We start from the raw sequence: 15902 nt of genomic DNA on the forward strand, positions 1-15902 counted from the left end.
CTACTGGATTAACAGAGACACTCTAGAATCCACCCTACTATGACAACTGTAACTATTGTCTTGGAGAGATGAGACCCCCCAGAGAGCCAGAGAGCCACAATGGGCCAGAGGGCCAGTGAGAGGGCCAGAATGGGCCAGAGTGGGCCAGATAGAGCCTGTGAGAGCCAGATGGCCAGTGAGAGCCAGTGAGAGCCAGTGAGGGCCAGTGAGAGCCAGTGAGGGCCAGTGAGAGCCAGTGAGGGCCAGTGAGAGCCAGAGAGTCAGATGGCCAGTGAGAGCCAGAGAGTCAGATGGCCAGTGAGAGCCAGTGAGTTAGAGAGTCAGATGGCCAGTGAGAGCCAGTGAGTTAGAGAGTCAGATGGCCAGTGAGTGAGAGCCAGTGAGTCAGAGAGAGACAGAGAGAGTCAGATGGCCAGTGAGTGAGAGCCAGTGAGTCAGAGAGAGTCAGATGGCCAGTGAGTGAGAGCCAGTGAGTCAGAGAGACAGAGAGAGTCAGATGGCCAGTGAGTGAGAGCCAGTGAGTCAGAGAGAGTCAGATGGCCAGTGAGTGAGAGCCAGTGAGTCAGAGAGAGTCAGAGAGAGTCAGATGGCCAGTGAGAGCCTGATAGCCAGTTACAGCCAGTTAGAAGTTTACAGACTAAGAAGCTGATTGGGTTTTGAACCTGCTGACTGTGGTTACTGACTGCTGACTCCAGGATTCTATATTAGGGATTCTGTTTCCACATGCTCAGTTCTTTACAGGTGCTCATGTCATGTATTACCTCACACTTCCTCACACTGATAGGATATAAAATGCACTGATAGGATATAAAATGCACTGATAGGATATAAAATGCACTGATAGGATATAAAATGCACTGCTAGGGTATAAAATGCACAGATAGGATATAAAATGCACTGCTAGGGTATAAAATGCACTGCTAGGGTATAAAATGCACTGCTAGGGTATAAAATGCACTGCTAGGGCATAAAATGCACTGCTAGGATATAAAATGCACAGATAGGATATAAAATGCACAGATAGGATATAAAATGCACAGATAGGATATAAAATGCACAGATAGGATATAAAATGCACAGATAGGATATAAAATGCACTGATAGGATATAAAATGCACTGATAGGATATAAAATGCACAGATAGGATATAAAATGCACTGCTAGGGTATAAAATGCACTGCTAGGGTATAAAATGCACTGCTAGGGTATAAAATGCACTGCTAGGGTATAAAATGCACTGCTCGGGTATAAAATGCACTGCTCGGGTATAAAATGCACTGCTCGGGTATAAAATGCACTGCTCGGGTATAAAATGCACTGCTCGGGTATAAAATGCACTGATAGGATATAAAATGCACTGATAGGATATAAAATGCACTGATAGGATATAAAATGCACTGCTAGGATATAAAATGCACTGCTAGGGTATAAAATGCACTGCTCGGGTATAAAATGCACTGCTCGGGTATAAAATGCACTGATAGGGTATAAAATGCACTGCTAGGGTATAAAATGCACTGCTAGGGTATAAAATGCACTGATAGGATATAAAATGCACTGCTAGGGTATAAAATGCACTGCTAGGGTATAAAATGCACTGCTCGGGTATAAAATGCACTGCTCGGGTATAAAATGCACTGCTAGGGTATAAAATGGCCGGTTTTCATCCGGCAACTGGCTCCTAGTGTGGGATGATGGCTTGTTTGTTCACCACAAGACTCATCAATGGCCTCTTGTTTGGTGAAGGAAAATCTATTTCATGCATGGGCTGTTGGAACACTACAGGCTGTCTCTGCTGGCATCTTGGCATGGCATGTTCCCCAGCGCATCACTGTGTCCTACGTCCCATCCTCCCTCACCGTCTCCCTCCCAGCTAGGACACAACAGACTGACGAAGGACATCCACACTACCCAAGCAAACAACAATGAGTCTATTACAAAATATTTTTTTCCTTCCCAAATTCCATCTCACTCCAACACTGGGGGGGAGATTGGCTCGATTAAAAGGCTCACTTTCACCAACAGGACTCCTGCTGCCACACTACTTTCTAAAACGCTGCTGCGTATAGGAAGAGTAGACAGGAGGAGATTAGACATGGCATGAGGACTAATGGTGGCCAGTGTAAGAGAAAATGCTTAGTGTAGCAGGTGCATGGTGCGCTCTGCCTAAAGCCATGACAATACATGTGTTCTGAAAGCCAGTCGAACACTATCAGCTCATTGTGAGCTCTCAGGTGGACTGTGTTTCTGAGCTAAACACCTGAGACAGGTTAGGAAAAACACCTGCTGTTCACCAGCACTACTTAACCCTACACACCACCCACATCACCCACAACCAACCACCAGCCCTACTTGACCCTACACACCACCCACATCACCCACAACCAACCACCAGCCCTACTTGACCCTACACACCACCCACATCACCCACAACCAACCACCAGCCCTACTTAACCCTACACACCACCCACACCCAACCACCAGCCCTACACACCACCCACACCACCCACAACCAACCACCAGCACTACTTAACCCTACACACCACCCACATCACCCACAACCAACCACCAGCCCTACTTGACCCTACACACCACCCACACCACCCACAACCAACCACCAGCACTACTTAACCCTACACACCACCCACATCACCCACAACCAACCACCAGCCCTACTTGACCCTACACACCACCCACATCACCCACAACCAACCACCAGCCCTACTTGACCCTACACACCACCCACAACCAACCCTACTTAACCTTACACACCACCCACAACCAACCACCAGCCCTACACACCACCCACAACCAACCACAACCAACCATCCCCCACAGCTGTAGGAGGAGGGGCTCTGAGGAGGGCAGGTCTGCCAGAAGCTGAGGTGTCTGTCTGTCCTGGTGGAGTTGGAGACGTCAGTCAGCACCCTCAGTCTGCAGCGCTCAGTCTGCAGCTCTCAGTCTGCAGCTCTCAGTCTGCAGCTCTCAGTCTGCAGCCCTCAGTCTGCAGCCCTCAGTCTGCAGCCCTCAGTCTGCAGCCCTCAGTCTGCAGCCCTCAGTCTGCAGCCCTCAGTCTGCAGCTCTCAGTCTGCAGCTCTCAGTCTGCACTCACTAGCCTCAGCAGGACACAAAGAAGGAAAGCGTGTGGGTGGAGGGAGTGCTGCTGGTACGAATAGAGAAAACAGACAACATGAGGAAAATACTGTCGGTAGAGAATGAGAGATACAGAGAGAGAGATACTGTGGGCAGGGAATGAGAGATACAGAGAGAGAGATACTGTGGGCAGGGAATGAGAGATAGAGAGATACTGTGGGCAGGGAATGAGAGATACAGAGAGAGAGATACTGTGGGCAGGGAATGAGGGATACAGAGAGAGAGATACTGTGGGCAGGGAATGAGAGATACAGAGAGAATGAGAGAGATACCGTGGGCAGGGAATGAGAGATACAGAGAGAATGAGAGAGATACTGTGGGCAGGGAATGAGAGAGAGAGAGAGATACTGTGGGCAGGGAAGGAGAGAGATACTGTGGGCAGGGAATGAGAGAGAGAGAGCTACTGTGGGCAGGGAAGGAGAGAGAGAGAGATACTGTGGGCAGGGAATGAGAGAGAGAGAGATACTGTGGTCAGGGAATGAGAGATACAGAGAATGAGAGAGATACCGTGGGCAGGGAATGAGAGAGAAACTGTGGGCAGGGAATGAGAGAGATACTGTGGGCAGGGAATGAGAGAGATACTGTGGGCAGGGAATGAGAGATACAGAGAGAGAGATACAGGGAATGAGAGATACGGAGAGAATGAGAGAGATACTGTGGGCAGGGAATGAGAGAGAAACTGTGGGCAGGGAATGAGAGAGATACTGTGGGCAGGGAATGAGAGAGAAACTGTGGGCAGGGAATGAGAGAGAAACTGTGGGTAGGGATTGAGAGATACAGAGAGAGAGAGAGATACTGTGGGTAGGAAATGAGAGATAAAGAGAGAGATAGATACTGTGGGCAGGGAATGAGAGAGAGAGATACTGTGGGTAGGAAATGTGAGATACAGAGAGAGAGAGATACTGTGGGCAGGGAATGAGAGAGAGAGAGAGAGAGAGAGATACTGTGGGTAGGAAATGAGAGATACAGAGAGCGAGAGATACTGTGGGCAGGGAATGAGAGAGATACTGTGGGCAGGGAATGAGAGAGAAACTGTGGGCAGGGAATGAGGGAGATACTGTGGGCAGGGAATGAGGGAGATACTGTGGGCAGGGATTGAGAGAGAAACTGTGGGCAGGGAATGAGGGAGATACTGTGGGCAGGGAATGAGGGAGATACTGTGGGCAGGGAATGAGAGAGAAACTGTGGGCAGGGAATGAGAGATACACAGAGCGAGTTAGAGAGACAAAGAGACAGAGAGAGAAACTGAACAGATAATGAAAGAAAGAGGAGAGAGAGGGAACGAGAGATCTATAGAGACAGACAGTAAGAGAATGAGCAGGAAAGAGAAGGGAAATTTATATATGTTGTAGCGAGAAAACGGCAACCCCCTTGCTGTGCTCCAGAGCACGCAGGAAGGGCTCCTATTGGCTGATACTGGCGGAGAGAGTAACCAGCATCCAAGGCAAGTTGCCCCCTAACACCGTTACCACAGCAACAGCTTGCATAATTAACAAGACCACGTGAGCACCGGCAGTTTGGAAATGTTTTCTGACAATGGAAGGGAATGGCCCACCTCCACCTGCCTATTCTTCTTCTGGCTGCTTATAGGCACTACAAGTGGCTTCCTTAGGTGAAACACGAGTAGAAAATAACCTTCTGAAAATATGAAACACTCATGTATAGGTTAACAATAAGATAAACATTACAAGTTGTCAGTTGATCTTGTCTTCACTGTCTTGTCTACCATGAAAAGCTCTCAGCAGGCTTCTCTTGCTATTCCTTTGTTGAGGCTGTGTGCTTTTCTCCTGATCACAGCCCTTGAGCAGCCCAGGGGGTGTCAGGGAGACAGATTCTCTCTCTCTCTCTCTGATAGCTAATGGTTTCTAATGGGACTGGCAGAGTGCTGCTAGACTGTGGAGGATAGGGATGTCTAGAGAACAGACACACGGACAGACAGACAGACAGGTGGACGGACAGATGGACAGACGGCTGGATGGAGGGCAGGCAGACGGACAGACAGAAGGCTGAGGGTCTTACCTTGGCAGGTGAAGCACTTGACATGGAAGTGGACATTCTGCACACGAACCACCTCTCCCTTACAGACCTCCCGGCAGCGGAGACAGTGGATGGTCACGGCGCCACGCCCGCTGTTGCCGCTCGGGCTGCCTCCGTAGGCGCTGTGCCGGTAAGGCCCTGCTGAAGACCACAGGAGAGAAGAGGTAAGGTCAGAGGTCACACCCGCTGGACAGCTACCAAGGCCGGCCCGCTCATTAGGCAGGATTATGCGGTAGCCTATGGCGGCAGATTGACGAGGGCAAAATGTTTTGACCTAAACTGACCAAGACTCAACTCCAACAACAACACATACAACCTCACATAATTCTTCCCCAAAACAATGACAATTTCTCTCATAAGGCTTTTTAGGTGAGTGTTGACACCCTGTGATAAGCAGTGCCTACTTTGTCAAAGGCAGGGGCGGGAAATATTTTTATTCTCCATGTTGATGTTGGAGAAACTCATTGCTGCAGCTCCACCAACGTTTCATATTTATTTTTTACCTAACATAAATCCTGTAGCACATATAGGATATGGCAGAAATAGTATGTGGCCTTTTCTGTAGCCTACAGGTTGGAGATAAAATGGATGACAATGTAATGAGACGGACACTTTTTACATCATGCAGGTTTCTCTGATCAAATAACCTAACCTTAATGGCGCTTAATCAAATAAAAAAATGCGCAGTTATGTTAACAAACAACATATCCTAAAAACTGGACTGGTCAAAGTAAAATGGACAATATGAAATGGACAATCACAACTGTTGTCCAGGAGTTTCATCCCATTGTCATGATCAGTGGTTTCAAGTTTGTATCTATCGTGGTAATTTCCTGTATTACTCAATAAAGAGAGAGAGAGAGAGAGAGTCAACCACACACAAGTCAGAGTTAAATTATATATTCCATCTTTAATATATATACAAGCCCTTTAATGACTCTCATATCAATTCAGTGTCTATAAATGAATTCTCTGAGTGCTTACAAAACAATTCTTAGTTTCATTTATAGCCAAGCTACACCCCTCTCAACTTACAAAGAATTTTTTACCCGAAAGAAGAGTATCCTATCGCTAGACAGCATCAGCTATAAATCATCATTCAGTTTGATCTCCCAAGACAAGATTTCAATCTCATGCTTGATACTTCACTGTCTACCAAAACATTACCTCATCCAATGGCATATATCAATTGTTATTTCTAGATACTCCCAAACCTGGACAAACTCAAAATCAGACAGTGAGCCTCTTAGGTCAAATACTAGTGTCACGATCGTGTGGCGGATTGACGGACCAAAATGCAGCAGTTGGAAAATAAGCCATCTTCTTTTATTTTAAAAGATGACAAACAATAAACACGAAACACTTAAACAAAATGACCGTGAAGCTACAAACGTTGTGCACATACATACAGGCTACAAACGTTCTACATAGACAATTACCCACAACCAATGAGAGCCTATGGCTACCCTAAATAAGGCTCCCAATCAGAGACAACCGAAATCAGCTGTCTCTAATTGGGAACTCATTCAGGTAACCATAGACTCTCCTAGATAACTAACCAACATAGACAACGCTAGACATATACACTCAACACAAAACCATCTACTACACCCCATAACCCCTTTACCAAATAAACACCCAAAACCAACAAAACATAAACATTACCCATGTCACACCCTGACCTAACTAAAATAATAAAGAAAACAAAGAATAATAAGGCCAGGGCGTGACAACTAGGTCAAGATAAGGGCAACCTCAGAGGGGAAATAGAATGGTTCCAAACACGGCCAAACTCCTTCCCCCTATTAGAAAAGTAGGGAGTGACTGACTGGCGTACAGACATTGTATGAGATAACGAACTGGTTCCCCATTAATAACGCCATCCCGTCACATGGTTTAGGAATAGTTACAGACACATTCCCATAAGAAAACAATGTTCCATTCTGTCCTCCTCCCCTTCTGATATTCTACTTAGCACCACATGGTTTAACAGATACATTGACATATGAAGACAAGCCTGACCTCTCCCCTCTCTGGCCCCAAGTTACTAAGCCCTAGCTCAGAAGATTCTAATGACAAGTATCTCACAAGCATATGATGAAAATAACATCTTATCTATCTATGTTACTTAGCTAAATCTGATTCTGCCACGACATATCCCTCAATTTTTGACAAGCTGATCATAGGGAAAAATAAAATACTTCTGCATTTCCCGCTGTGTAAACACATTGCAAATAGGCTCACGATAACTCCTGATACAGTTGTGTAGCTGATATTCAGTGTTTAAATAGCCACATTGATTCATTACAGGAATCAGGACTAATAAACCAATGCAACGGCACGTTTTACAAGTGGTGGGCCTACACCCCAGTAAGCACAAGCCAATGTCATCTGGATGTCTTTGTTGGGGTGTTGTACAAACAGTATGCTTACCATATAGCTGGGCATTCATAAAATTCAATTTCAGGCAACACTGTAGTGCGGACCGGCATTGATTTCCACATCGCGGACATTGGTTTGAGCCTTCAACATCCGGAAAATACACATTTTCAACGTCTGGAAAATACACATTTTCAACATCTGGAAAATATGTATTTTAGACGTACTGTACAGACACACAACCTCTTTAAGATGAAGCCACTAACCAAAGCTGCCATTAAGAACCTGCACCTTTTGAGAGAGCCAGATAAAGAGTTGCAGAATGGTTGTCAGCGTGGCCCTAAATCACAGACAGGGACATCTTTCAGACCTGCCAATGCAATTAACATGCTGCCGGCAGTGTTGCAGCTGCAAACCACACATTCCTGCAACACCTGCTCTCTGCAGCAGATAACCAGGAGGGCTATTAGGAAGAGAACAGGGGTGGAAGGCTGAGGAGGAGAACAGGTGTAGGGAGCTGAGGAGGAGAACAGGTGTAGGGAGCTGAGGAGGAGAACAGGGGTAGGAAGCTGAGGAGGAGAACAGGTGTAGGGAGCTGAGGAGGAGAACAGGGGTAGGGGGATGAGGAGGAGAACAGGGGTAGGGGGCTGAGGAGGAGAACAGGGGTAGGGGGCTGAGGAGGAGAACAGGGGTAGGGAGCTGAGGAGGAGAACAGGTGTAGGGAGCTGAGGAGGAGAACAGGTGTAGGGAGCTGAGGAGGAGAACAGGGGTAGGAAGCTGAGGAGGAGAACAGGGGTAGGAAGCTGAGGAGGAGAACAGGTGTAGGGAGCTGAGGAGGAGAACAGGGGTAGGGGGATGAGGAGGAGAACAGGGGTAGGGGGCTGAGGAGGAGAACAGGGGTAGGGGGCTGAGGAGGAGAACAGGGGTAGGGAGCTGAGGAGGAGAACAGGTGTAGGGAGCTGAGGAGGAGAACAGGGGTAGGGGGATGAGGAGGAGAACAGGGGTAGGGGGCTGAGGAGGAGAACAGGGGTAGGGGGATGAGGAGGAGAACAGGGGTAGGGGGCTGAGGAGGAGAACAGGGGTAGGGAGCTGAGGAGGAGAACAGGTGTAGGGAGCTGAGGAGGAGAACAGGGGTAGGGGGATGAGGAGGAGAACAGGGGTAGGGGGCTGAGGAGGAGAACAGGGGTAGGGGGATGAGGAGGAGAACAGGGGTAGGGGGCTGAGGAGGAGAACAGGGGTAGGGGGATGAGGAGGAGAACAGGGGTAGGGGGATGAGGAGGAGAACAGGTGTGGAAGGCTGAGGAGGAGAACAGGGGTAGGGGGCTGAGGAGGAGAACAGGGGTAGGGGGCTGAGGAGGAGAACAGGGGTAGGGGGCTGAGGAGGAGAACAGGGGTAGGGGGCTGAGGAGGAGAACAGGGGTAGGGGGCTGAGGAGGAGAACAGGGGTGGAAGGCTGAGGAGGAGAACAGGGGTAGGGGGCTGAGGAGGAGAACAGGGGTAGGGGGCTGAGGAGGAGAACAGGGGTAGGGGGCTGAGGAGGAGAACAGGGGTAGGGGATGAGGAGGAGAACAGGTGTAGGGGGCTGAGGAGGAGAACAGGGGTAGGGGGCTGAGGAGGAGAACAGGGGTGGAAGGCTGAGGAGGAGAACAGGTGTAGGGGGCTGAGGAGGAGAACAGGGGTAGGGGGCTGAGGAGGAGAACAGGGGTAGGAGGATGAGGAGGAGAACAGGTGTAGGGAGCTGAGGAGGAGAACAGAGGGGCAGGTTATGACTGAGGTCTCATATGATACTTCCTTGCCCTTGACACCTATAACTCATTGTGTTGAGACATCTGTCCATTCATATCTTAGGGCGCTATTCAATCCGTATCGCGTAAATTCAGCATTATAGCGTGGTTGAAATTTAAAGGCAATGTTCCTGCGTTAGTGGAGACTGCATTCACTGTAAAATGCTGCATACAGTATGTCGGCTCAATTGGAAATTACGTTTGACTTTCTATCGCGTAACTCTGTAACTCTTCAGGGATCCAGATTGCGTAGAGCCCTTCGAGTTTGACGGTTAAGCAGGAAAAGTCTGCAAGGGATAGGATTATGTATAGCTGTACACAATCTATCATATTAAATATTGGATGAACCCAATGAAACTCCCCAACAAGATTGCAGGTGTTTCTGTCCACATCCTAAACCACAGAACAATGCCACGTTAGCGGAAAGTAACAAAACCACATTTAATAAGATAGGTGTGGATTTTAAAGGTTCGAATTTGACCATTGACATCAACAGCTATCTCACTGTATGTGATATTCTGATTTACTCTAGTTTGTCCCAACTGGGCATCTCTTCAATTCTTATTCTGTCTTTTTACTGTTGTTTTTATTTCTTTACTTACATATTGTTCACCTAATACCTTTTTTGCACTATTGCACTATTGGTTAGTGCACTATTGGTAAGTAAGCATTTCACTGTAAGGTCTACACCTGTTGTATCCGTCGCACGTGACAAATAAAGTTTGATTTGATATTCATTTGTTTCCTGCTCGGCTGCTCCTTGTATTGGACATTGATGGCACATTGACCGCGTTTGACTGAGCAAGATTGGTCTCAAAGCCATGATGACATAATACCCAGTGATGAAGAAAGAAGAATGTAACCCAGAGCATAGGATCTGTGGGTGACAACAACACAGCCTGGGGAGACATTAACACAGCCTGGGGAGACATTAACACAGCCTGGGGAGACATTAACACAGCCTGGGGAGACATTAACACAGCCTGGGGAGACATTAACACAGCCTGGGGAGACATTAACACAGCCTGGGGAGACATTAACACGGCCTGGGGAGACATTAACACAGCCTGGGGAGACATTAACACGGCCTGGGGAGACATTAACACGGCCTGGGGAGACATTAACACGGCCTGGGGAGACATTAACACGGCCTGGGGAGACATTAACACAGCCTGGGGAGACATTAACACAGCCTGGGGAGACATTAACACAGCCTGGGTAGACATTAACACAGCATGCAATAGTATCAAGCTCATCACAGGCTTGAGGTAGGGTGAAAGGAGCCACGAAGCAAATAGAAAATTGGTGTGTCTGATATGAATTTCCTGATATGATAAACTATAGCATGTTAGGATTACATCTGCCTAGTCCTATAGCATGCCAGAGATGGAAATATGTACAATGTGTGTAGGTCAAATGTTCAATTATGCCACATGGTTGACCACAACCTGGATATTCCCACAACAGTATCAGTGAGATTCTTATGCTGTGAGAAATTCATGCTGGCTGGACATATGAACGATGGGTTTTGTTCCGGCCAGCGGCTCTATCAATCCCTTTGGACTATTTTAGTTGTTTACAGTAAACTATTTTCTAAACAACTAAAATAGTCCAAAGGGATTAAAAGAGCTGCTGGCCGGACCAAAACCCATCGTTCATATGTCCAGCCAGCATCACCTCTATTAGGAGGTCGCCCTCAGCTCCAGCTTCACTTCTGAAACTAGCAGAAATACAGTCATTTGAAACAAAGTCTGTCTGCGCTTGTTTTATCTTTCTCTAACTAGACTCTGGGAGGATTACTGTTCACGAGGGCTTCCATTAACAGAGGGCTGAAAATGAAACTAAAATAGGATGAGAAGTAGAAAACATATTGTGCTGTGGAGCTGTGGTGACCGGTGGCTGACCTACCTGCTGACTACCTTGATGTCTCAGTGAGACAGACAGACAGATGGACAGCCAGGCAGACGGAAAACCAGACAGGTAGACAGACAGGCAGACAGACAGACGGACAGCCAGACAGGCAGGCATACAGACAAACAGACGGACAGCCAGACAGACGGACAGCCAGACAGACAGGCAGGCAGACAGGCAAACAGACGGACAGCCAGACAGGCAGACAGACGGACAGCCAGACAGACAGGCAGGCAGGCAGGCAGACAGACAAACAGACGGACAGCTAGACAGACAGGCAGACAGGCAAACAGACGGACAGCCAGATACTTACTGGAGATAATATATTGGCTTAGACTGGGCTTGATAGTCACACATTACCCAGGGTTCTTGGAAAGCCACCAACTCTCAAGAGATCAAGTGGGATTTCTGATCAAATTCATTACAAAGTGTCTTTTCCAGTGTCAGCGCTTTGGAGGAGAAGGCAACGCTAAGAGGGACGATGTTAAGCCCAGGGTCTGAAGTTGTCCAGCTGAATTTATTCACAGCAGGGCGTGATATAGAAGAGAACAGCTACGGCAGTCCCAGCAGTATCTGTGACATACTGTACCAAGAAGCAAAGCAAACAAAAGACCAAAAGGGTCTGAAGAGTGGGAAAATGAACTGATCACCAGACAACGGCCCACTAAATAGCGCACTCAAAGGCTACATTCCTTCACCACAGAGAGGAACAAACAGCCACGGAGCTGGCCATCATTCATCAGTAGCCTGATCACTCAACTCAACACTGTGTTTCTGATCTCTTGTTCGGATGGGTTATTTATTTGGTAATACTGCACTTGACGTAGGCAATAGGCATTCATAACACCTTCCATGAGTCATGAGAATAACCATTTGTCTGAGCTGGTGTGTTTGTGAGGGTTGTTTAGGTTTGAACAGTGAGGCGGTGTGGTGGAGCCCATGGGAGCCTGACTCCCAGACTGCATGATGAGAGGAGAAGATAGGCGAGGACAGTGGGGAGAGGAGAGGAGAGTGGAGGGGAGGAGAGGACAGTGGGGAGAGGAGAGTGGAGGGGAGGCGAGGAGAGGACAGTGGGGAGAGGAGAGGAGAGTGGGGAGAGGAGAGGAAAGAGGAGGAGAGGAGAGTGGGGAGAGGAGAGGGGAGGGGAGGAGAGGAAAGGGGAGGAGAGTGGGGAGAGGAGAGGGGAATAGAGTGGGGAGAGGAGAGGGGAGGGGAGGAGAGGAAAGGGGAGGAGAGTGGGGAGAGGAGAGGGGAATAGAGTGGGGAGAGGAAAGGGGAGAGGAGGAGAGGAAACGGGAGGAGTGGGGAGAAAAGGAGAGGAGAGGGGAGAAAAGGAGAGTGTGGATGGGGAGGACGTGTGTAATCTCCTCCCATGCTGCTTGGTGACGAGGCGTGCGACACACGCACACAGAGGGGTAGGGAGGGGGCATAGCAGGATTACAGTCTCTCATCCCCTGTGTGGAGCTGTCTAAATCCTTATTAGAGGAGACTTTAGATTTATAGTCTCAAAGCCCATCCCTCCCTCAATGGACATTACTGGAACAATGTCACTCTTAATATACGAGGAGATAAAATGGTTAATCTCTCAAAAGGATGATGTGTTGTGTACAGCAGGCCTAAATGTTAGGAGAAAAACAAACAGAAATATGTCCTGATGCCATAAACTTTAATCCAATATGCTGTATTTTCTGTGAGTTATTGATATCTCTGTTATAGCTCTAATCCACTACAACAGGATCAGTAACATTAACCCTACAGCATCACAGTTACCATCTGATACTACTGGGCCCTGCTACAGCATCACAGTTACCATCTGATACTACTGGGCCCTGCTACAGCATCACAGTTACCATCTGATACTACTGGGCCCTGCTACAGCATCACAGTTACCATCTGATACTACTGGGCCCTGCTACAGCATCACAGTTACCATTTTATACTACTGGGCCCTGCTACAGCATCACAGTTACCATCTGATACTACTGGGCCCTGCTACAGCATCACAGTTACCATCTGATACTACTGGGCCCTGCTACAGCATCACAGTTACCATCTGATACTACTGGGCCCTGCTACAGCATCACAGTTACCATCTGATACTACTGGGCCCTGCTACAGCATCACAGTTACCATCTGATACTACTGGGCCCTGCTACAGCATCACAGTTACCATCTGATACTACTGGGCCCTGCTACAGCATCACAGTTACCATCTGATACTACTGGGCCCTGCTGCAGCATCACAGTTACCATCTGATACTACTGGGCCATGCTACAGCATCACACTTACCATCTGATACTACTGGGCCCTGCTACAGCATCACACTTACCATCTGATACTACTGGGCCCTGCTACAGCATCACAGTTACCATCTGATACTACTGGGCCCTGCTACAGTAGAACCACACTAGTGAGCGCCACTGGCCTCACAGGGAAATCAGCTCTAATAGCTCTAAAATGTGCTGCTAATTGTCCTGGCATGGGTGTGAGTGTGTTCTGCCTGGGAGATTAGTGTCTGAGAAGATGACCCTAGATTGAAGCTGACAGCCAAAGGCTTTGTCTGTAACTACTACAGTAATACACCTCCCTCACTTAAACAAGAGCAGAGACTTAACATTAACATGTTTGGGGCGGTATGTAGCCTAGTGGTTAGAGCGGTGGACTAGTAGCCGAAAGGTTGCTGGATTGAATCCCCGAGCTGACAAGGTAAAAATCAGTCGTTCTGCCCCTGAACAAGGCAGTTAACCCACTGTTCCCCGGTAGGCCGTCATTGTAAAATAAGACTTTGTTCTTAACTGACTTGCCTAGTTAAATAAAGGTAAAATAAATTAAATAAAACCCCAGTGTGATGGAACAGTGGATGACACGTTATGAAAGAGGAAACGATGCTCTATGATCACCTTGACTGTTGTCGTCATCAACAACACGCACTTAAAATCAATTTTTATTTGTCACATACACTCGGTTAGCAGGTGTTAATGCAAGAGTAGCGAAATGCTTGTGCTTCCAGTTCCGACCATGCAGTAATATCTAACAAGTAATATAACATAACAATTTCACAACAACTACCTTATACACACAAGTGTAAAGGAATGAATACGAATATTTGTCTCTATACTGGCGCTTAGCTTGTTTGATTGCCTTGCGGAGGGAATAGCTACACTGTTTGTATTCGGTCATGTTTCCGGTCACCTTGCCCTGGTTAAAAGCAGTGGTTCACACGTTCAGTTTTGCGCGAATGCTGCCATCAATCCACGGTTTCTGGTTGGGGAATGTTTTAATAGGTGGGTACAACATCACCAATGCACATGTTAATAAACTCGCTCACCGAATCAGCGTATTCGTCAATGTAGTTGTTCGCTGCAATGCGGAACATATCCCAGTCCACGTGATCGAAGCAATCTTTAAGCGTGGAATCCGATTGGTCGGACCAGCGTTGAACAGACCTGAGCGCGGGTGCTTCCTGCTTTAGTTTCTGTCTATAGGCTGGGAGCAACAAAATGGAGTCGTGGTCAGCTTTTCCGAAGAGAGGGCGGGGGAGGGTCTTATATGCGTCGCGGAAGTTAGAATAACAGTGGTCTAGGGTTTTGCCAGCCCTGGTAGCACAATCGATATGCTGATAGAATTTGGGGAGTCTTGTTTTCAGATTAGCCTTTTTTAAATCCCCAGCTACAATAAATGCAGTCTCAGGATATGTGGTTTCCAGTTTACATAGAGTCAAATTAAGTTTGTTCAGGGCCATCGATGTGTCTGCTTGGGGGGGAATATATGCGGCTGTGATTATAATCGAAGAGAATTCTCTTGGTAGATAATGCGGTCGACATTTGATTGTGAGGAATTCTAAGTCAGGTGAACAAAAGGACTTGAGTTCCTGTATGTTGTTATGATCATACCACGTCTCATTAATCATAAGTCATACCCCCCCCCGCCCTTCTTCTTCCCAGAGAGATGTTTGTTTCTGTCAGCGCGATGCGTGAAGAAACCAGGTGGCTGTACCGACTCCGATAGCGTGTCTCGAGTGAGCCATGTTTCCGTGAAGCAAAGAACGTTACAGTCTCGGGTGTCTCTCTGAAATGCTACCCTTGCTCGGATTTCGTCTAGCTTGTTGTCAAGGGACTGGACATTGGTGAGTAGTATGCTCGGGAGTGATGCGCGATGTGCCCATCTCCGGAGCCTGATCAGAAGACCGCTTTGTCTGCCCCTCCTAAGGCGTCGTTGTTTTGGGTCGCCGGCTGGGATCCGATCCATTGTCCTGGGTGGTAGGCCAACCAGAGGATCTGCTTCGGGAAAGTCATATTCCTGGTCGTAATGATGGTGAGTTGACGTTGCTTTTATATCCAGTATTTCCTCCCGACTGTATGTAATAAAACCTAAGATTACCTGGGGTAACAATGTAAGAAATAATACATTAAAAAAACAAAATACTGGAACTTCCTAGGAACGCGAAGCGAGGCGGCCATCTCTGTCGGCTACTAAAACACCTGATCAAATCTGTAGTCACAGGCTTCTGCCTCCCAGTGACGTCAGTCCACATCACCCTGTAACCAGCGGAGAAGAGAGGGGAGGGAGTCAAACCCAGCTGTTTATCCATCACAGAGAACAAAGCCCTGACTGGCGTCACTGACACACGCGATCTC

The 15902-nt window shown here is 47.7% G+C and overlaps 1 protein-coding gene across 5 annotated transcripts in view; it reads right to left on the minus strand.

The window, feature by feature from the left end:
• LOC129867960 (actin-binding LIM protein 3-like) overlaps positions 1-15902 on the minus strand; it is a 146454-nt gene that overhangs the window by 101279 nt on the left and 29273 nt on the right. For 4 of the 5 annotated variants that reach the window (XM_055941477.1, XM_055941473.1, XM_055941475.1 and 1 more), the window contains exon 2: positions 5173-5331. In XM_055941477.1, the coding sequence (XP_055797452.1) occupies positions 5173-5331 (159 nt within the window). The remainder of the gene's footprint in view (positions 1-5172; positions 5332-15902) is intronic. The other variant, XM_055941472.1, reaches the window with a different exon arrangement.

This window comes from Salvelinus fontinalis, chromosome 13 (assembly GCF_029448725.1).
Source record: "Salvelinus fontinalis isolate EN_2023a chromosome 13, ASM2944872v1, whole genome shotgun sequence".
Lineage (NCBI taxonomy): Eukaryota > Metazoa > Chordata > Actinopteri > Salmoniformes > Salmonidae > Salvelinus > Salvelinus fontinalis.